This window comes from Marmota marmota, unplaced genomic scaffold (genome assembly GCF_001458135.2).
Source record: "Marmota marmota marmota unplaced genomic scaffold, marMar, whole genome shotgun sequence".
Classification (NCBI taxonomy): domain Eukaryota; kingdom Metazoa; phylum Chordata; class Mammalia; order Rodentia; family Sciuridae; genus Marmota; species Marmota marmota.
Genome location: NW_026000026.1, coordinates 25,247,649 through 25,269,109, shown reverse-complemented (window position 1 = coordinate 25,269,109; position 21,461 = coordinate 25,247,649). Strand labels below are relative to the sequence as shown.

Below are 21,461 nucleotides of genomic sequence, written 5' to 3'. Positions count from 1 at the left end.
GCCAGTGAGGTGGCATGGTGGCACACGCCTATAATCCCAGCTTCTTGGGGAGGCTGAAGCAGGAGGATCAGGAATTCAAAGCCAGCCTCAGCAACAGCAAGGCACTAAGCAACTCAGTGAGACCCTGTCTCTAAATAAAATACAAAATAAGGCTGGGGATGTGGCTCAGTGCCCCTGAGTTCAATCCCCAGTACCAAAAAAAAAAAGGAAGACAGGAAGAGTGGGTAGTTCTAACAGTAATTGGGGAAGACTTCCCAACAGGGGTGAAATTCTCTTTTTCAAATGTTATGAGGTACAACATTTGAGCTGAGAAGCCTTAATGAAGTAAAAAAGAGCCAGACTATAAATAATCTGGAGAAGGTTCTAGGCCAATGGAATAGGAAGCAAGACTAGCAAGAGGCTGGTATAGATGGAAAGAAATCCGGGGAGGTGAGCAGAGGTCAGATCATGAGGGTCTAGCAGGCTGTGCTGAGCTAATTGGCTTTTCCTGTGTGAGATTGGAGTCATTGGAGGGTTTGGAACAGAGGGGCACAGCTCAAATCAGTTTAGAGACCTACACTGCTATTTCCATGTAAGCCCCTGGCATGTAATAGGTGCACAATATACATTGGTGGTCAATATCACTGTTTTTCAACCTGGCTACTGGACCTTGAGCTCAAAAGGCAGGAACAGAATCATCTCATGCCCTAAGAGGGGTGCTGAGATGTGTGAATACGAGTGAGTGACTCAGCGGGTTCTCACCAGGTGTGGTGGCGCACACCTGTAATCCCACCTACTCAGGAGGCTGAGCCAGGAGGATGGCAAGTTCTAGGCCAGTCTCAGCAGTTTATTGAGACTCTGTCTATAAACAAAAGATAAAGCCAGGTGTGGTGCAGTGGCACATGCCTGTAATCCCAAAGACTCAGAAGACTGAGGAAGAAGGATCACAGCTTTGGAGCCAACCTCAGCGACTCAGCAAGACCCTGTCTCTAAAAATAAAAAGGACGGGGGATGTGGCTCAGTGGTTAAGCATCCCTGGGTTCAATCCCTGGTAATAAAATAAATAAATATGGCTGGGGATACTACTGCAAAAGTGTTCTGGATTCAGTTTTCAGTACAAAAAAAAAGGGTTGGCGGGGAGGTTTCTCAGCACGAAACTCATGCCCCAGAAGAGTGGAGGGAACTGTGGTAGCTTCAGAGTTACTCAGAGTGACGGAAGCATGTCACTGAATGTACAGAAGATAAAAACCTATTTTACTTAAGTACCATTGTCTGGAGCTAAGAGATCACATGATATACCTGGGTCTAAACCTGGGCTGCAGGAGCCAAAGTACACCTGCCAATCACCAGGCAAACCGCATGGGGCATCAGCTTTTAAAATCACCAGGATCTTAGAGGCTCATCCTGATTCCTCTTGGAGTGTCAGGAAAAGGTGTTTGGCAAAAGAGAACCCCAACAAGTGCAGCCAAGTCTGGCCTCTGTGCCCAAAATTTGGGATTTAGGCTGTAAATCCTAAATTTGGGACATGTCAGAGAGTAATGTGGGCCAAGGCAACCATGGAGGGCTTCCTGGAAGAGGTACAACTTGGAGGGATGGATAACATTCATATTGGAGAGATCTGGAGTTGCACTCTCCTCCTCTTTCCTCCAGCTGCCCTGTGACACTCTCACCTCTGAACCACACCTGATTCCACTCCTTCCTCTCTGCAGGATAAAGCCTTGGCTTGGCATTCAGAGTTCCGCTTTCAGAAGTGGCCTCGGCCTACCTATCCAGCTTTGCCTCTCAGGCAGCCACTCATCGTGTGTGAACATCCCGGCATCTGCAGACGCCAGTGCCTTTGCTCATGCTGGTTGCTCTGCCAGAAGTTCCCTTCTTCAGTCCTGCTTTTCAAATTTCTGCCCAATCCACAAGAGCCATCTCCAGTATCCTGACCAGAGAAGTCTGTACCTGTGGCCTCCTCCATCTACAGTTGTGGTGAACTCTTTGCCAAGCTGGACTTTGTAGGATTCTGTCCGCTTGGGACGACCATTATGCCTCTTTTCCTGGTGTAATTATTAATACTGACTCCTTCCACCTCGAGATGTGCTTCAGTGGATGAAGTTGTGCAATCAGCCGTCACCACCCCACCCTTCCCCACCCAACAGAAACTTCAGGAGAAACCCTGCTCATTCTTTATCTTGTCGGAGCCTCCCCAGCACGGCAACTCCTATGGATAAGGTCACTCCCTCACAAGGGTGATTATGGGGTGCTGGACACTGAACCATGTGAGGCCGAGTGGCAGACAGACCAGTACCTAGTCCCCTGACTCCTGTGAGAGGGAAAAGAAGATAAGAGATCAAGGTCTTTTTTGAATCACAAGTGATAAGCAGAAAACTGTGAAGGGCTGGACAGGAAAGCCTCTGAAGAAATGGCGCTTGAGGCCTGAACAAATTGAGGGAGCGGAGATGTGATACCTGAAGGGAGAAAATTGCTGAGAGAGGGAAAAGCAAATGCAAACACCCTGAGGCCAGAATGAGCTTGCTGTATTTAAGGAGCAGCAGGGGCTGTGTGTAGGGGCTGGTGTAGAGAGATCAAAGGGAGATGCATGAGAGATGCTGGTAAGAACCAGGAAAGGCAAGGTTTGCAGTGGCAGTAGGAACTGGGGCATTTGTGTGTGCTTGTCAAGAGAGTTTGGATGGGGGAGTAACAAGAAACAAGCTATTTTTTCCCCAGACCAAAAAGTTTTTATTTTTCCATCATGCATATAGAAGGCAAAAGTGCCACAAATCCTCTTTGGATTGGACAAAGTCAGTCTGGGCATATTTGTTAAGAAGTAGCGATATCAGTTATAGTGATGTCAATTACAATACGACTCCAGGGCACAGATTCCTCAAGACCATTCTGGAGATTATTCTCACAAAACATGGTAACAACTTCCGTGGTAAGTCCTAAAAAACCACCTTCTTCAAACTACTTCTAAGAACAGGTATAGTATCAGGCCACAACTTGATAAGAATCAGGAAGAGTCACATAAGTTTCCGAGTGACACAGAACAATTACATTGACAGTTTTACAAATGTTCTCAACTAAAAGCAACAAACAGGCCTAAACAGCTCCATTTTCCAGTGGGCTGGAAACAGAAAAGGGGATGCTTTGGTTCTTAAAAGCAGCAAAAACCCTATAGCGTTAACTTTACACACACAAGGTCATACCTGACTAGGAGGGAAAGACTCTAAAGTTGTAGTGCTCTCTCATTCCCACAATTTACAAAACATATTGGTGAATCCAGGAAGTTAGTAAAAATCAGGGGACTGCTCCCTCTACCCCGCAGGCCCCCTGCCACCCCACCTTTCCTACAGGCTCCAGCTTGTTACACTGCCCTCCCCACTATTTTGTGTTCCTAGGTCCTAGGAGCAAAAGACAGGCCTTATGTGGGCAGGGGCCACCACCTCCTAAATAAAACAGAGACAGCCCACAGTCCCAGAGGGCACTTGGAGGAGAGGAGTAGCTCAGCCCTTGTACCTACAGAAACCTGCAACCCATGGTGGGGGGCACAGGGGGGCTGGGTCTGGAGGAGGGAGAAGAGTTGAGACTAAAGTTCCTCCAAAAGAACATCGTGTAAAATGAAATGATTAACTCTCCCTGCCCCTGAGGACTTCCTGGACCGCTGAGCAGCCCTGCCTACCTTTTGAAGATTCTAGGCCTTGCTAAATGGGGTGAGGCAAGTGAGCAGAGGGGGCAAAGAGAGCCCTGGCAGTTTACAGGACAAGCTTTCCCTTTCTGGAGACAAAGATGAATTCAAGAAAGTCTGTCTTCTTAGCTATTTGCAAACACTTTGCTTCTTCAGTTTTCGTTTTTGAGCTGCGACTTTAAGGAAAAATGGTGAGATCTAGGCCAAAGTAGACACAATTCCCAGCATCCACAACTTGGCAGCTAAGAACACGTGGGCAAGGGAGCCAGTGAAGGGTATGGATTCTCTGTGGGTCCAGAAATAGGGTTCAGGAAAGTGGGCTCCTGGAGGATCTCATCTTTGCCGCCACCTTGACCATGTGCCCAGATACACCAACCTGGCAGAGCTTCTGGGCAATTGTGAGATCTCCTGTGCATTGGCAGGTGGCCCAGCAGGGTTCATAGACAGTTTTTGAGATTCTTATAGACCTGGAAGTAGGCCAAGGGCTGATGGCTGCCTGGGCAGAACTTATGAGAAATGTGAGAGCCAGGCGTTCATGGGGCATAGCGCAGGCCTTCAAGAGCAAGCCCCGGCAGGGACCCAACATGGGGAGGAAGAGCAGGGGAATCAGAGTGTGCTGCCCGCTGCTCCCTGCTCCAGACCTCCCCCAGGCCTGCTCTGCCCATGCCCAACAGTCCATTTGGTGGTAACCTGGCCTGTGGTCCTGGGGCCTTGGAATGTCCAGGTCTGGCTGGCAGGCAGCACCAACTGCCCCAACCATCGGAGTCTCAGCCACAGCCAGTGTGGGGAGCCGTCATGAGTGCAGCCAGCACAAACTCAAAGCCCATCCAGCTGCGGCTTTGAAGCACTAGGCGGCAGAGAGGCACGGGTCTTCCTGGTGATGCCTTGTGAGGGCCAGATCCCAGACAGGGCCAGGCCAGGAAGATGGTGGTGGATACATGCACAGCACTGGACGTTCTGGAGTAAATGCAGTGGCATGTTTCAGTCATGTGATGTTGACAGAACAGCATGAAGGTCACATGGAAATTTGCAGAGATTGGCCACGAAGGCCACAGTCTAGGAGCTGAGTCCACTGAACATCCAGAGGAGCCAAAGGGTGCAAAAGAGAAGGCAGACAGCAGGGCACCCACTGTGGGCCTAAGCCCAGGTCCACAGGAGGTGGAAAGGAGTCTCTGTAGGACTCAGCCAGACTGGAACCTGGAGGCCCGAGGTGGGGCCTCTGTGGGCCACCTTGCTAGGCCTCGCCTGGCTCTGAGGGGCCTATCCCCCAGCAAATAGTACTGCAGGGGGTTAGGCCACAGGTCATCTTTGATGATCTGGGCAACCCTGTCAGCCTCTGGGAGGCTGTGCTGTGAAAACCAGCTGAAGAAGCTTCGCACTGTGTCTCTGTTCCTGTGAACCAGGGCTGGGGGTTCCTGACCTCGATGCCATCGGATCCGAGTTGCAATGGATACCACCCGGCCTGAAGACCTACACTCGTACTCCTTCACTATCACCTTGTTTTGAAAGTAGGGGTTGCTCCAAAAGCGGAACTTGAACTTGCAACCTGACCTGGCATGCCTGAGTTCCCTCACCTCCAGATTCATCAGGTAGCAGAGCATGTCTTCATCTCGGGGGCTAATCATGGTTGACAGCTGCGGGTGGTTCAGGAAGGCGGTGACCCAAAACCCGGGAATATTCTGGATGATGAAGCTTCTCCGGGCTAGGTGCAACCGGCGCATCCTCCCAAAACTGAGCTCAAGCCAGAGGTAGGCCCTGTCGGCCTGGCCACTCAGGACTTCCAGCTCCCACTGGATGGCCTCCAATGGGTCCACAATGAGACCATCAAGGTTTAGGGGCCTCGGGGCCTCCTGTGCCTCCGCGCCCACCTCCAGCCTCTCCTCCCCCACCTGCTGCTTCTCCACCTCCTCCGCCGCCTCCTCCATGAAGATGGCGCCCTCCTCAGTCGTCACTTCCTCGGCCTTCCCACCGGCCCCCGCCCGAACCCCCCACTCTTCTGCGCCACACGTTTCTGGGGTCTCATCCCCGTGGGGGCCGCTTTCCAGGCTTGGGTCAGTCGCCACCGAGGCCACTTCCCGGAGCCCTGGGGCAGGTGGAGCGGTCCCGGGGCCGGCTGCAGGGTGGGGATCCCCGCGTCCCCCAGCTCCCGGGACCCAGGCCGCGGGGGCCAGGCGCTCGCACCCCTCCTGCGCGGGCCCAGACGGTGGGCTAGCGGCAGCTTCCAGGGCACCCGCCCCCTTTGTCCGCCATCACCTGCGGGCAGCCTCTTGGCTGGTGGGGCTCAGGCGAGACTGCGGGCTCTGCGACAGGGGCGGCGGCAGTGGCAGGTCGCGGACAGGCGGCGGGGAGGTGCTGTCTCCTCCTCCGGGGCGCGCTCCGCCCCTCGCACCCCTCTTCCGGATGTGACTCGTTAGGGTCCTCCCGCGCGGGGGAGACAAGGGACCTGGAGTTCTGGTGTGTATATGGGGGCTGCCCGGTGGGGACGCGGCTCCCGGCGCTAAACAGAACTAGCTCAGAGGCGGTGGAGGTGGGGGAAAGTGCAGGGGTGGACCAAGCAGGGGCAGCTTGGGCGGGGGGGGGGGGCAGCTTGGGCCGGGGGGGGGGTCGAGCCCATCACAGCCACCACGGCTGGCATTCGTTCCCCTTGCTGGGCTCTCTCGGGGCCACTGTGGACACTTGCACTTTCACACAGGATACATTTTCACAGGCACAGCCAAGGGGCCAAGGGGTGTTCCTTGCAGAGGCTGACCACACTTGAACCCGGAGCCGAAGATAACAGTAACTGTGGCACCCAAGATGCTCCTCTTGTGGAGAAAGGGAAGAAAATAGTTATTAATGAGTAGAAAGATCCCAAGCAAGGAAAGGCCTCAAACCACTGCAGAGCAGGGAGCGAGAGCATCAGCCTGGTCCCCATGTTCCTCCTAGGCTGGCTGGCTGAGACCAGGTGGACCTTGCTTCATTTTATGCCAGGCCAAAGGGGTTAGTTACCTTTTGCTCAGTACCACTCATTTCACAAAGCCGGACTTGAGTCTGAAGTGATCTGTTCCTGGGTAGACCAGCCCCTGCAGTCCAGGACCGGCAAATACATCCACACTCCTGTGGTCTCAGTTCTTAAACTTGTGGCATATGGAGTTCAGTAGACCTAATGCCATTTCTGCCAAGTCCCTGCCACTTACTCCAGAAAGCCTTGAGCCTCTTTCCTGCCCAATGAACATGACAGCTCCCTCATCTGAGCCACCGGGGCTATCCTAAGGTATACACAACTTAAGAAGGCAAGGTGGATTCTCCTGAGGCCCCAACTCATTGGGGTGGCCAGTGAACATGTAAGTAGAATGATGGATGAAGGGTCAGCTTGCTGCCTTTGTTCAAGCACACACTCACACTTGCTAGTGCCCTCAAGGGCTACTGGGCTCATGGTTTGGACCTGGAGCCTTTGGTCCGCCAAAGGCTCCTTCTTCCTATGTTGGAGACTTGGTCCCCAATGCAGCAATATTCAAAGGTGGGGCTTTTTGGAAGTGATTGGATCGCGATTCCGATCTCATCAATGAGTTAATCCATTGATAGGTTCACAATTGAATGGACTATCGGGGAGGTGGGGGAAGCTGTAAGTTGGGGCTAGCTGGGAGAAATAGGTGACTGGAGATATGCTCTTATAAGCGTGTAACCCTGGCCCTTGATAGAAGGATCTCAGCACAGGGGGTGGCGCCCAGGATGGTGATGACATTTGTTAGGACTGGCCAAGCAATGTCAGCTGAAAGCACGTCAGCCTCTCAAAAGTTGTTGGGCACAGGCATAGGTGCACCTTGGGCAGTGTAGGTGACTGTGGTAGACATGCATATTTTTTGGACAACCAGTTTCTCATCCTAACAGTTGCCCATGTTTACTGTGAGAAACCATTCCTCCTTGGTTTAAGTCTCAAAGTCACTGATAGGGTCTGCTTTAATTGATGGGGGGGAACACCACGGAAGCCAATGGAATAGGATGCTTACTGGGGCGTCTGTGAACAAAAGGACTTCTTCCTGAAGATCCTCTGCTGGTCAGTCCTGTGAGTGACAAGTCAAGAACCGTGGCAGAATTCTGATCTCACACAAAGGAAGAACATACTTTGTAGACCCTGAGGATGAAGTCACAGCACTAGAGTCAGGGCGGACACACAGCAACGCTGAGGCCAGGCATGTTCCAACCTCTGAGTCAGGCCTGACCCAAAGACTGTGCTGCTGCTGGTGTTTTCAGTTACCTGAGATGTTGCTATTTGAAGTCAATTTGTGTTTTCTGATCCTTGCACCCAAGATTAACTGATAGAATGATACCACTTACCTCAAAGATACCCAATTAAGAGCTTCCATTTCAAACTCCATCTTTAATGCGAATGGCTACTGCTATCTGCCCTACACTCACCATCCTCACCCTGGATGCCAAAGATGTCTGGAGATTCCAGTTTTTCCCAATTCCAGGCTTTCTCCAACCCTTTCCCAATTAGGTTCACAACTGCCAAACACATCATTCAGAAGTTTTTAATAAACAACTTCATTATAAAAACTTTTTTTGAAAATGTAATTCTGTAAAACATTGAAAAAAATCTACTTTAACAAAGATATGCCCTGTGCATTTTCTAATGGCACTTATATTTTACAATTAAAAACCTTGTTTTATATAAAGCCAAAAATACTCCAAGAGGTTATTCACTGTGTTTACAAAGTGCTAGAAGGTTTTTGTCTTGTATTTTTCTCTCTTTAAATAATCTGGCATTAAGAAAGGGTGGCTTCAAAGCCTCGACCACAGGGAAGGAGGGGAGAGCGTGAGAAGAGATGTTCAGGAGTTCTAGTGCCGGATATGCAGAGGTGGAGAGGTGTGGGGCGAGAATCAGCGCAGGAAGTCAGCCGACACCAGAAGCCACTGGACTGAAACACTTGCACACCCTCCATGAAGGCACTAGATTATGACAGTGAACACCCCTTTCCCTCGCTAGACCCTACTCTCTGGTGGTGAAGGTCACAGCCAATTCCTTCCACAGCAGGATCAGAGCTCCAGGAGAGGCCAGGGTGGGGTTCCAGAGGAATCTGGACTTTTCTGGCCAACACCTGCCTAAGGCAAAGTTTCTTATTACATAAATATCCTTGTTAAAAAGCAAAATATTGATCCTGTACAATATAACCTGTTAAAAAAAATCGTGCTTAAAAACAGCTCCTAGATAAGAGGGGAGGTGGAGAGGGGTGGTGGAGAAAACAGCTACCAAAGGGGAGGAGGGAATTTAAAGGGGCTACTAGGGAAAGTTTAGGGTACTGGGAGAATTTCAACTTAAGACAATATCTACGAGCAAAAAAGTAATCACACCTGCTTCCCGGATTTCCATTAACAAAATGCCACTTATAAAAGGTCTGGGTGGTAGGGCGCGCAGGGGGTGTTGGGGGCCGACACTCACTGGTGCACCTTTCCCTGCCTCCCAGCTCACTAAGATGGTACAGGGACCCTTTGGGCTGACACCTGGGTGTGCCAGCACTGGGCCCCCAGTACTATATTAGCTCTGGCCACCTACTGGGCAGGGTGGGAGTTGCCTGTCCTCCTGTACAGGTCAGCTCACTGCTGACAGGCTGGAAGAGGTGGCAGAGAAAGAGAGCATCACTCCTTTTTTCTGGTCCCTGACTGGTGTGTGCCACATTCCATGGCTTCTGACCTGGGCACATGCCCTTCAGGATCTCATGGCCTCAGTAGGGGTACTGAAGTGAGCACAGATTAAAAATCCTTTGAACAGTGAGGCCAAAAGGGCTTTTCTGGGCAGTGGATGGGAAGAAGCTAAGAAATAGCAGGGATATGGTCCAAAGATGTAGGCAGATAATGTTCCTCTGCCCTAGCAAAGTTCACAGTGACAGGAAAATTCCTTGTGGTGGTTAAGGGTACTGAGGAGAGACAGGAAGAGAGATGGGAATAGGCGAGGGCAAAGGAAAAAAAAAAAGGTGGTGGCCAGGCCCTAGTTATAAGATTTTAAATAGTTGCGCTGCCTGTCCTATGAGCTTCTCGGTATCACAAATGGAGGGGAGAGTCAGGAAAGGGCAAACGGGGCAAGACTCCCTAACAGTCCAGGACTTCATCTTGTACGGTCGGGGAACCCTGCAGAATCTGAGGGTGCAGGGAAGGTGGCAGGCAAGGCAAAGAGGGCTGCTGGGTCTGGGGAAGACCAGACACAAGGAGAATGGCAGCAATGAGTCCCTGGACTCTCACAGATCATTTCCTGTAACACCAGTCCAAATAACACGCACTGCATGCAGGAGGTGGCTGCGTACCAGGGTAGATGGTTTTAAAAATATATTTTAATTAGTCCTGGGACTCATGGAAACAAATTTTTAGAAGCAAATCATCTAGTCTGATGCTAAACTTGTTGATCATATTTATATTTGTTTTTTAAAAGGTATCCCAAGCTACCCTGCCTCAATCAAAACACGCTTATTATTCACTCCACATTGCTTTCAGTCAAGGGTCAGGGAGCTAAAATTTTAAGGCTTTCACCTAAAACAAGGAGTACTGGCCTGGGCTGAAGCAGAAGCCTGGGTACTGGACCTGGGCAGTTCCTGATGACTCAATTCCTGAAGTGAATCTAGACAGAAGGGGGACAGGAGGCCGAGTAGGAGGGTGAGGCAGTTCCTAGGTAGTTTGTCCTGAAACCCTAGTGGAGAAGCCAGCATGAGGCACCCATTGACAGAAGTGCCCAGAAACAGCTGGCTGCATCTATAGGAGTTAACAGTAGAGAGGTAGAAGTGTGTTTCTGAGTCAGAAAGGAAGGTCTAAGGAGGACCCCACAATGGTGGCCCCTGAGCTGCCTCCCTTCCACGCATGGGGAGAGCCCATGTAGAACTGAGATGAAGCAGGGTTTGGGGTCTGGTGGGGTTCTGGGAACGGGTTGTGCTGTCTGTTGCAGGGAGCCCCACAAATCAGAAGAACTAAATCACTTCTCTCAAGAAGCCTTGTTGGATACTAGGGGCAAAACTGAGGGGTACTGAACCATGGGAAGTTCTTGATGGAGAGCAGAGAAGCTTATGCACAGTGGCCATGAGTCTATGGGGACTGCGAAGTGGAAGAGACAGAAGGGAAACTGTGGATAAGAAAAATTTTGGTATGAGAGGCAACAATGATTACATAGGACTCAACTATCTGCCCAGTCCTAACATTCTGAAAACTCTTCTTCCAACAATTCCACAACTTCCTGGAAAAGGGACAGGCAGGAGGGAAACAAATAAAGGGCTCATTCCTTTTCCTTTGCAATTCACACCAACCTGGAACCCAGAGTCCCTCCTTCCAAGACAAAAAAAAAAAAAAATTTCAAAAAACAAAACAACAGCTCATGATGTTGCAGGTGGCGGTTAGGGGATGGGGAGGTGATAGATGTGGGCATGCCTTTCATTTCTTCCCCTCTCCAGTTCAAAAGGAGGATGAGGGGGTCATGATGTATTTGGAGAAAAACAGAATTGTAGACCTGTGAGAAAGCTGCTCCAATCTTCTTGCCTGTCTCCTGTGGACACTGCCGAGGAAGGCAGGAACAGACGCAGTCATGGAAGATGGCAGAGACTGAAGCAGTCCAAAGTCAGTTTATTTCCCCACGGGGGAAAAATGTGACCTCAAGTGAAGAGAAGTCAGCAAGACCCGACTCCGCCTTGTAAACAGGGCTCCAGTTAACACCAGGTACCAAGTGGTTCAGGCTGGTGCCAACTGAAATGGACTGGTGGGAATGGATTTATGGTGTGTAAACAGTGTTCACTGCAATCATTCTAAGGCTAACAGCGTGGTAAGGGAGGTGAAATGGTGTGTCTGAGGCAAGTGTGTAAACGGTACCGTTGCTGGACAACACTGACTGAAAACAGAGCTGGTGGTACAGTGGGGATGGGGGTGATGGGAAAAACAGAGGCCTTCTGCCCGCTGGCTAGAAGCAGGTGATGGAGCCAAGTGACCTTCCACAGCAGGGCCTGACCAACTAACTGCTGTGGGGTCTGCAGGCTGGGACCAGAAGCAGGCCTCTTGAGCTATTTCTCTTGAGGTCATCCAAGGTGAAGCCCTCTGTGTCTCCAAGAAGCCTTCCTCTTCAAAGAGGAGGTGGTTCTGATGCTTTGGAGAGGGAGAGGGCTAAGTGTGGCTCCCAATTCAGATTAAAAAAATAAAAATAAAGTAAAAATACCTGAAAGTCCTATGGTAGGAGATCTTTTCACGGTGCTGGGGCTCAAAGCTCCTCCTGGAAATGATCCTGGAACCTGAACCCCCAAACCAAGTGCTCCATACAGACACTGGAATTTTTGCTTTTTTGAACCCAGCTCTGAAAGCTCAGCTGCCTTTGCAGACGAGGTGGGTACTGAGGCTCCCTGACAGAGCCAGAGACTGAGCCAAGGGCCTCCTTGGGGGCTATTGGAATGCTTGGTGGAATCGAGGCAGGGTGGTGGTACTCAGGCCAGAGGTGAAGACAGGAGGCAAGGAGTGCAGAGGCCCAAAGTTCAGTGGTCCCCCAGTTCCTGGGGAATCTTGAGGCTGAGCTTGCAAAGTGGTGAGCAGGGGCTGTGCCTCAGCCTGAGAGTAGCCCATGACTAGGCCTCCTGCGGTCCCAGGCGGGTTACATGGGGGCAGGTTGAGTGGAAGAAAGCCCAGTAGGTGAGAGAAGTCCACATTAGCAGCGCAGAGGGCCTCAGAGAGGTTGGCGGGGCTCTTGGTGAGCAGTGCTTCATCTAGGAGGGCCGCAGCTGCCGCCGGCTGAGGTGAGGCGGGCTGGGGTTCGGCGGATGAGAGAGAGAGGCTTCCAGGAAGCTCCGCCAGAAAACTATCCACCTCCACTTTGGGCAATTTGTCGGGCAAGTATGAGGTAGATCCAAGCTGGTATTTTGGAGGGAGCTGAGCAGGGGAAGAGATAGGTGAGGATTCCAGAGGGTAGCTCATACCCATGGGCAGCGTGTTGTGCACCAGGGAGTGTGGTACGCCCGCGCTGGGCATGGTAGGGATGTGGGCACCATACATGCCCATGGGCAACATGCCAGGGAAGGCCTTGGCCCCCATTACGTCCCGAGAGGCCATGCACAGCACAGGGCTCAGTTCTTCCTTCACACTGACTGTGGAGCTGCAGCTGAGTAGGCCTAACATGTCCACTGGCTCTGTCTTGATCTTGAGCAGCTCCTGTGAGTGGCTCTTCTTAACATGACGGGTCAGGTGATCCTTACGGCCAAACCTCTGGGCACAGTACTGGCACAGGAAGTCCTTACGGCCTGTGTGCACCACTAGGTGCCGCCGGACATCCTTACGAGTATAAAACCGCCGGTCACAGTGGTCACAGGGGTGCTTCTTCTCCTTGGCACCACCTGCTACCCGACGTGAGTGGGCCTTCAGGTGCTCTAGCAGTGCCTGGGTACTCTCAAAGGTCTGCAGGCACACCTTGCAGCTGAGGTCACCACTGCTGGCAGCATGCATGGCCAGGTGGCGACGGTAGCCCAGCTTCGTATTATAATTCTTACCACACTCAGAACAGTGAAGGGCCTCTTTATTGGGGTCGTGGGTCTGCAAGTGGTTCCGCAGATGGTCCTTACGATGAAACATCTTATCACAGTACATGCACTGGTGGGGTTTCTGGGCCGAGTGGGTGGCCATGTGCCTGGGGGTAAGGATGGAGGACAGGGGAGAAAGCAGAAAGAGGGGGATCACAAGGGCTGACTGAACAACCAATGTGTCTACTAACAGGAAACTACATATAAAAACTATGGTAAAGCCATGCAGTGGAATACCATGCCAACTATAATCTATACATGTCCCTGCAAAATGACTGTTATTCTTCACAGCATCAGTTGTAGTAGCAAACAAAACCAGAAAGAATCTGAACATCCAATCTATCAACAGGGAACAGGTTACATAAAATATGCTAAATCTATAAAATGAAAAAATGAGGTACAAAAGTGCAGAGAATGGTATTCTGTGTTTGAAAAAAGGTGAAAATATATGTACATTTACTTGCATTGCTGAAAATATTTCTGAAAGGATATATAAGAAACTTGAGGAGCTGAGGATATAGCTCACTCGGCAGAGTGCTTGCCTCACATGCACAAGGCTTTGATTTCAATCTCCAGCAACACACACATATTCACACATAAAAAATATAAAAAAATTTTTTAAAAAAAGAAAGAAAGAAAAAAAAAAAAAAACACTTGACATCGTTGGTAGACTGTGGGCAAAGAATTGGACAACTCAGAGACGGGTATGACGGAGAATTTGTATTCTCATTCTCACTTCAAAAAAACTGTGCACCGGGGATGTAGCTCAGCGGTAGAGCATGCAATCCCCAGCAGTGCAAAAAAAAAAAAAAAAGTACTTAAAAAAAATTTTTTTAAAAGGACACAATAAAGGGAAAATGAAAAATACCTAACTTCCTGATCTGGAACAAGTTCCCAAGATATATGGAGCTAATTTAAAAAAGGAAGTTCAATACAGAACATGTAATATGATTCTTTTTGAAAATAAAAAAGGAAGGAATACATATTTGACTGTTTCAGGAAACACACACACAAGAAACAAATCCCACTGGCTGCCTTTGAGAGAGGAACACTGGCTTCAAGTGTGTATACAACTCATCTTTCATTGCATACCCATTTATAGCATTTGAACTGCTTACCAGTAAATCAGTAACGCAGAAGAAATATTTTAGTGGTAAGGCACCTCAGTGTGCCCTTAGTTTACCTGCTCCCATCTGGTTGGAAAGCAGCTCAAAATACAGGAATTGTAATCCACAGCTCCATGTACGTTCAGAATCAACTGAGCAAGACAGGGAGGTGCTGAGTGATCCAATCTATTTTCATTTTGCAGATGGGGAAATTAATCCCCAAAGATATTTAGTAACTCACATAAAATCACAAGAGAATTATGTCAGGGATCCTGCCTCCTGGACCAGTACTTCTGCAGCCTCCCAGGCACCCAGACCACCTCTAAGAAAGATTAAGAGGATGGCCCTAACTGGAATCCCCCTAAGATATAGAAATACACAGAGAATCAAAACATGCCTGAGAACCAAAGAATGCCCTGAGGACAATCCTGGCTTCCACACTACCCTGTTGCCTATTTTAGTTCCTTCCTATCAACTGTTTTCCAGATGAGGAACTGAGGCTTTTTATGGTCCTTTGTTGATATATTCACTTGTTTACCATCTACCTCCAATTTAAAGAAAGTAAACTCATGAAGGGCCTGTATCCCCATCTATCTTACTCACTATTCTGTCCCTAAGCAATGAATACTATATATAGCAGGGGATCAAAATAATAGTGAATGAATGGTTAGACAACTGTGCATCAGGCTGAGCCATCTCATCTGATGTGCAAATTCATGGTTCCTCTGATAGAAAGGCAAGGGTAAAGTGAAAATCATTTTCACCGCGCCCCTCCCCATCACGGCTGCTCTGCCATATAGGCCCTAACAAAGGCTTTCACATTCCATTTCACTTTAAGTAGGGTTTCTTGGGCTTATAAGTTTCAGGAAAAGCAGCTGACCCAGAGGGCACCAGGGACTCTACAGAAACAGAGAAGTAGTCATCTGAGTCAAGCTGATTCAGTAAAAGCAGCACTAACTAACTAACTAAGAAGCTATATGATCTTGGATAAGTTACATCCTTGTTCTGAACCTCCACTTTAAAATTTAGGGCTGGGGTTTTGGCTTAGTAGTAGAGTGCTTGCCTAGCATGCGAGAGGCATTGGGTTCCATCCCTGGCACCACATAAAAATAAACAAATAAAATAAAGGTACTGTGTCCACCTACAACTAAAAAAATATTTTTTAAAAAAATTTATAGAGTGAACCAGAAAAATCTTTTCTTCTAAAGTACTAAGACTGATTTCTAATTTCTGGCTAAGATTCTGATAATTTACCTGGCAGGAGTGGAGAAAGTAGTATTAAAAACAATATTCAGTCTAGTTTGTTCCCCACTGATACTGTACATACCAGAATCTAGTTTCTTCTTCAAAAAGACTATTAGTTTTTAATGAGTGACTTCAAACTGTTAAGAGTTCAGAGTACACTTTTTTTTTTTTTTTTTCAGAGTACACTTTTGGACAAATTAACTTCCACTCTTCTATTGCAGATAAAGCCCCACGCTTGGTGGCATCTCTCTAGCTCTGACTTCTGCGAACCTCTGGCAGGAAGAGGTATGGGAATGTGACTTACCTATACAGCTTGTATTTGGAAGCAAAAGCCTTGCCACAGTGCAGCTGTGGACAGCTATATGGTCTCTGCTCTGGATGGGGGAGGCTGTGAGGCCTCAGCTTCTCCCCATTTGAGAAGGGTGTCCCCGAGATTTCACATTGGCACTTCACTTGACTCTCTGCCTCCCGGCCCCGAGGCCTGGGAACTAGTTTCCAGCCCACTTCCTCCTCCTGCTTTGCATCTTGAATCCAGGGAGGGACGCTGGTGAAAAATGTGGTCATGGCAAGGCTAATGGCGTAGGGCCATGTTATTCAGAAAGCCTCCCCATCAGCTCCACACAGGCTCTCCGCTGTGTCACAGCCTTCAACACTGCAGCCTTCAGAAAACAATCTCTTCACCTGAAATATAAGAACCCCTGGTGTTAGGAAGCCCAATACCATGAGAATATGGGCTCTGGAGGAAGACAGATCCCATTCCAATCCCAGCCCTTCCACTTAGAAGCTGTGTGATTTTCAATTACTTACCTTCCTGAGCTGTTTCCTCAATTATAAAATGGGCATAACCATCACCAAAATTTTCAGTGTTTTGAGGAATAATGAGATCATTAAATATAAAACACTCAGCAGAAGTTGAGGCACCATTAAGTGCTTAGTGGTAAATATTATAACTGGTACTACCTAAGCTAATAAGAAACAGGAAGATAAAAGTAACTAAAAGCTCTAAAACTCTAAGCTTTCTCTTCTGACTTCACTTTTACATCCTTTCTACTGAACCCAGAGACAGCAATTCTTCCTCCTCCTCCTGTTTACCCTCCCCCCTTATCACTACTTTCTGCAATTTCCTTCACAGAGGTGCTAAGGAGCAATAAAATGTCCAAAAGGCAACAGAGAAGGAAGAAGCTTTTACTTAGGAAATTTACACCCCAAGAGCCAGCCCTGTGCCAGATGTGCTTCTTATGGCACACTGACACCAGGAAGTTCTGTTTGAGGAGGCAATAGCAGAACCAATACCAGTCCCATCCTGACCTCTACCACCTCTCTGGTTCTCTTGGCCTCCAGGTCCAGTTCATACCTCTGTGGCAAAGCCTGTCCAACATCCCAAGGTGCTGGGTAGCCCCTATTACAGACTCTCAGGGCATATATGCACTTCTCCATTAGCAGCAAGTAACACACTTGCATTAGAATTTAGATTTCTCCACCCAACTCTGATTCTGAGGGCTCCTATCATCTCTCTTAATGGGTCTAGGTATCGCCATACATCTAATATCTGGAAAAGGAATGTCAACTTGAAATCTGACCCATTCTATTGTTGGCAGAAGTGGTACCAGGAAGGGAGGAGGGCAGGAACAGTGGTGAAACATCTCCTTTCCTGACACCACCTCAGAAGAAAGGGATGGGAGTTTCCATACTGACACTCAAAAGGCGGACAACAGACCTACATTCACACTCATTAGAGCACACCACATATTACCAACTACAACGCACCAGGGAGATTCCCTTTGAAGAGATCATGTCAAATGTGGTCATATGGCTTTTCCATGTGAAGAGAGCAAAGGGGGTATCTGGGGACTGTCCACAAGAATCTGGGGAGGGCTCCAACTGTACAAACTAGCTGTGGGCTACAGAATGCTTGCTCAGCTCATTAGCACCTGCTGCTTACAGTGACCATTCATCCAACAGACTGGCCATGAACGAGATGATAGTATCAGCGGGTTCATGCCCCAGAGAGCTTTGCTCATCATTAACATGAGCTACATCCTGTTCAGGAACCATTCCCTCTTGTTGAAAAAATGTTGCAATGTAATGCGATAAACATTTCCCCATCATGAGTGGAGATGTGCCTAGACAGAGCTGCACACAGGTGGCCATGTTTTATGTGAATCATGTGCTGGGAGGGGGTAGGCCGCACTAAAAACTAGACCCACTTGAGCCTTCAAGTCATTATGGCATACTTGTGCTTCACTAAAAACCTCAAAGGCCTCTGTTCTCTGCCTTTCATTGTCTAAGTCCCCTCCTCCTTCGCAAGGGTGGAATTACCTGTTTATAATACCAGTGCTTACTATGCACCTTGGAACCGGGAAGACGGTGAGCTTGAGTGTGCGTGTCTTGTTTGGAGGGAATTTCCCCTACCTTCAAAGTCAAATTCTGTTCTCCCTTCATATCTGAAATCATGCACTTCAGCCTCTGAAAAGTTGGGAATGGCAGCCAGAGGAAAGCAAGCACACTACTCTGGCTGATATGAGAGGGGAGCCAAACCCTGGAAATTCCGTACGAACTCAGAAAGAGAATGGTACAGCCCCACCTCCCACACGTCCACCTCATCTATTCTCTCAAACATGCACAAACAAGACATAGTAGTTTAGCATGCAGCTACTGAAAGAGTGAGTAATGGGCTTCTAGGAAAGAGGCTGGTAATGGCTCAGAAGAGCTCATGAGGTTGTACTGATAGAACCAAGGAAGAAGGCGGGAACCATGTGCTTGCCTTGATCTGCACTTAATGAGGTTAAAAGAAAAGAGTCACCACCCAGATCCTAGTCCCCTACAGGCCTTTTTAAAGACACAGTAAACTGGGAATGGTGGTGCAGTCCTGTAATCCCGGTGACCCAGGAGGCTTGAGGCAGGAAGAAGACCCCAAGTTTGAGGTCATCCTCGACAACTGAGAGAGAACCTAGGCAACTTTGTGAGACCTTGTCTCAAAATGAAAAATTAAAAAAGGGCTGGGAATGTAGCTCAGTGGTTAAGCACCCCTGGGTTTAATTCCCAATGTGTGTGTGCGCGCGCGCACACACACAAAATGGCACAGTAAAGACCTTATCTGTCACCAACAAGCTGTTGTATTACCTAGGAACCCTTTGGGAATCTAGTTCTCTGTCCTTTGTTTGAAAACTCCTGTGATCCAGAAGATTCCTGGATTTGTTTCACATAATCAGGCCTGTTCCTTCAGACTTCTCCTTCCTCCACGAAACTGTAAAAGAATTCTGCTTCTCTTTCAAAGCTGCTCTTCTGGTCTCACGCTCTAACTGTAACAACTACAGAAAGCTGACAGAACCTGTTCCCATAAAACAAACACAATCCCTCCCAGACTGGTATAACTCAGTATATTTTCAGCCTAGGATCCTTTCTGGCATCTGATCTGAAGGTGGAGGTAGTATGGAAAGAACCTTGGACTTGCTATCAGAAGAACTGCCACTTTACTGGTTGTGAAGTCATAGGCAAGTTACTTTATTTCTCTGAAACGCTTTCCTTAATTTCTAAAATAGAGATTATTCTCCTTATAAAATTCTCCTAGAGGATTAAGTGAAATAATTCTCTTAGAAGTGACATGAAACATGCTGAATACATGCAATGTCCTCTCTGAGGTCCAAGTTGCATCTGCCTCTTTTCTGCACCGCACCTGACTAGTACTTCTTTTTTACCCTTCAGTATTTTCTCAAGCCTAAGAGTGAGTTTCCTTCCCTTCCTGACATGTCCCCAGAATGCAGCCTTCCGCTTTTCCCTCACAACTAACCCTCAGCACATCCATTCTAACCAGTTCCTTCACCTTCCTCTAGCACATCTCCTGGGCCAGACTTTTCTCTTGCCTGAATAGCCACTTTATTATGCTTTTATTGTACCCTCTTCTATTATTAAGTCTCCATACCCCAAATAGGAATGTTTGCTCAAAACTGTGATTGGCCTCTGAAAGCTGAAACGGAGACATACTGCTCCTGTCTGTCCTCTGCTGTATGCCATGATGCCTGCTGCCCTCTGATAAAACTATAGTTTTTATGGTGTTACATCACCTCTATAGAAACTGCATTCTTTCTCCATTATTAGCCAGTTTCCTCATCTGTAAGCTAAAATACTTACTTCACAGGCTTGTTGTAAGGATTATTTTAGGCAGGTATGCAAAGAGCTCAGCATTGGGTTTGGTCTGCTATAAGTGCCCAACGAAAGAGAGCTATTACCTCTGTCTTTGTATTAAATTACATGTTCCCACTTTCTATTACCACACTCCAATTCTCCCAACTGCCCCCCAAAATCCTGTTGAGCTAGTTCCCTGTCCCTGCAAGGAAAGGGTTAATCTCTGAGAGTTCTTAACTAAAGAGACCCACAGAGGATTAACAGCTCCACTTCAGTGACTACCCTAAAATAGCTTTTATCCCTCCTGCCCAAGAGCTACTTGGGGATCTGAAGAACTCAATTCAACACCTGCCGAGGAGGAACACACCCAGGAACGTTCCTTGGGGTGGACTGAATCTTCCCTTAAAGCAAAAGTCAAAATAGCAACTAGGAAATTATATATAGAATAGGTCCTGACTTGGGATACCCAAAAAGCATACTGGTTGGCTGGAAAACAGTGAGAAGCAAAGGGAAATGGGAATAGCTGTCGTGCTCACTCCAACTCACACATACAACACTTCAGAGTGGTGGGAGAATTAAATTACAGGGAGGCTGGAGAGTCTCAATGACTTGCATCATTCCAAGAAACATCAAACAGGATTAACAGGGGGTTGGATTTACTCTTGTGCTGCTAGTTCTTCTGTCAGTGTAGATGGGCCCTCTTTGGACTTCCTCAGATTCCTGCAGCCTCCCACTCCTGGGGAGGCCTTGAGCAAATGGCTGCAACTCACTAAAGCCTCGTTTTCACCCGTGAGGAAACTCCATGAGACACCCCAACCCCCCAATCTTGTGGCCTCACCTTGGACACTAGGGGAGGATTAGAAACCCAAGGCCAAACTATCACAGTCCCAAGCTCACAGGTGGAAAAACACACAAGGCAGGAGACAGGCTACACTTACAGGTGAAAAGCACCAACTCCCCCACACTGTTGGCCCTTATCTTCCACCTTACAGGAGGCCACCAAACTGGGCCATAGCATGGGGCTGGTTTTGCAGGAAAAAGCCTGCCCACCCAGACTAGTTTCTAGACCACCCCATGTAAGGTGGGAAATGTTAAATTCCCCAAGACTGGGAGATGGGAGTGGACACATGGGGAGGAAACAGAAATTCAGGATCTCAGGGATGGGAAGGAAGGTCAAACATGGTAAAGAATCATGAGAGCGAGTTATGTGCGTTTCCAAGGGACCCCCAAAAGAGAGAGAGATGGGGATTCTAAGGGTTGGAGGAGGGCTCTGGGAGTTGAAGATGTTCTAAATTCTCTGAATTTCAAGAGAATCTCAAAATGGGTACCCCCGATGGAAAATGTCTAAAGTTCGTGAAAATGGTCACTAGGAAGGGAACTACAGGTAGGGCTTATTTGGGTTCTCCAGACCCAGGTATTTGATGGAAGCCTCAAAGGGGGTTATGTAAACCTCGCAAATGAAACAGAGGATAAAAAGCGGACTGTTTGGAGCAGGAAAGAGGGGGTTATGTGGGTCGGGGTAGGCGTGTCTAAGGGAGGGAGCAGGTGCAGCTTATCTGCGTCCCCCAGACCGGGGTCCTTGGTAAGGTCGGCAGCGCGTTATCTGGGTCTCCAGGGAGCCTGGGGGTCGGGACAGGAGGACCCTCAGGGCTGAGCCTCTAGATCTAAGAAGGAAGGGGGCCGGCGGGGCTTCTTCGGGTCCCCCAGGCATAGGTATGAGGTCCGGGGAAAGTTTTCGGCATCCTGGGGCCTATCTCGGGCCGGGCTGGCGCAGAAGGGGCCCCCAGTCGGGGGTGTGGACGACCGCGCTAAGGGGCCCAAAATGAG

The 21,461-nt window shown here is 48.7% G+C and overlaps 2 protein-coding genes across 2 annotated transcripts in view; both read right to left on the bottom strand.

The window, feature by feature from the left end:
* Window positions 1–2,679: 2,679 nt before the first annotated feature.
* Window positions 2,680–5,898, bottom strand: LOC107141087 (putative testis-specific Y-encoded-like protein 3; the record flags this gene model as incomplete). The annotated part of the gene is made up of 1 exon (XM_015484362.2): window positions 2,680–5,898. A coding segment is annotated over one exon (1,068 nt), but the record flags the coding sequence as incomplete, so codon positions are not given.
* Window positions 5,899–8,149: 2,251 nt separating this feature from the next.
* The window catches only part of Plagl2 (PLAG1 like zinc finger 2), a 13,572-nt gene continuing 260 nt past the window's right edge, over window positions 8,150–21,461 (bottom strand). The window contains exons 2-3 of the mRNA XM_015481764.2: window positions 15,814–16,190; window positions 8,150–13,265 (exon numbers count right to left, since the gene is read on the bottom strand). Of these exons, the coding sequence (XP_015337250.1) occupies window positions 12,035–13,265; window positions 15,814–16,073 (1,491 nt within the window). The 5' untranslated portion in view covers window positions 16,074–16,190 and the 3' untranslated portion in view covers window positions 8,150–12,034. The remainder of the gene's footprint in view (window positions 13,266–15,813; window positions 16,191–21,461) is intronic.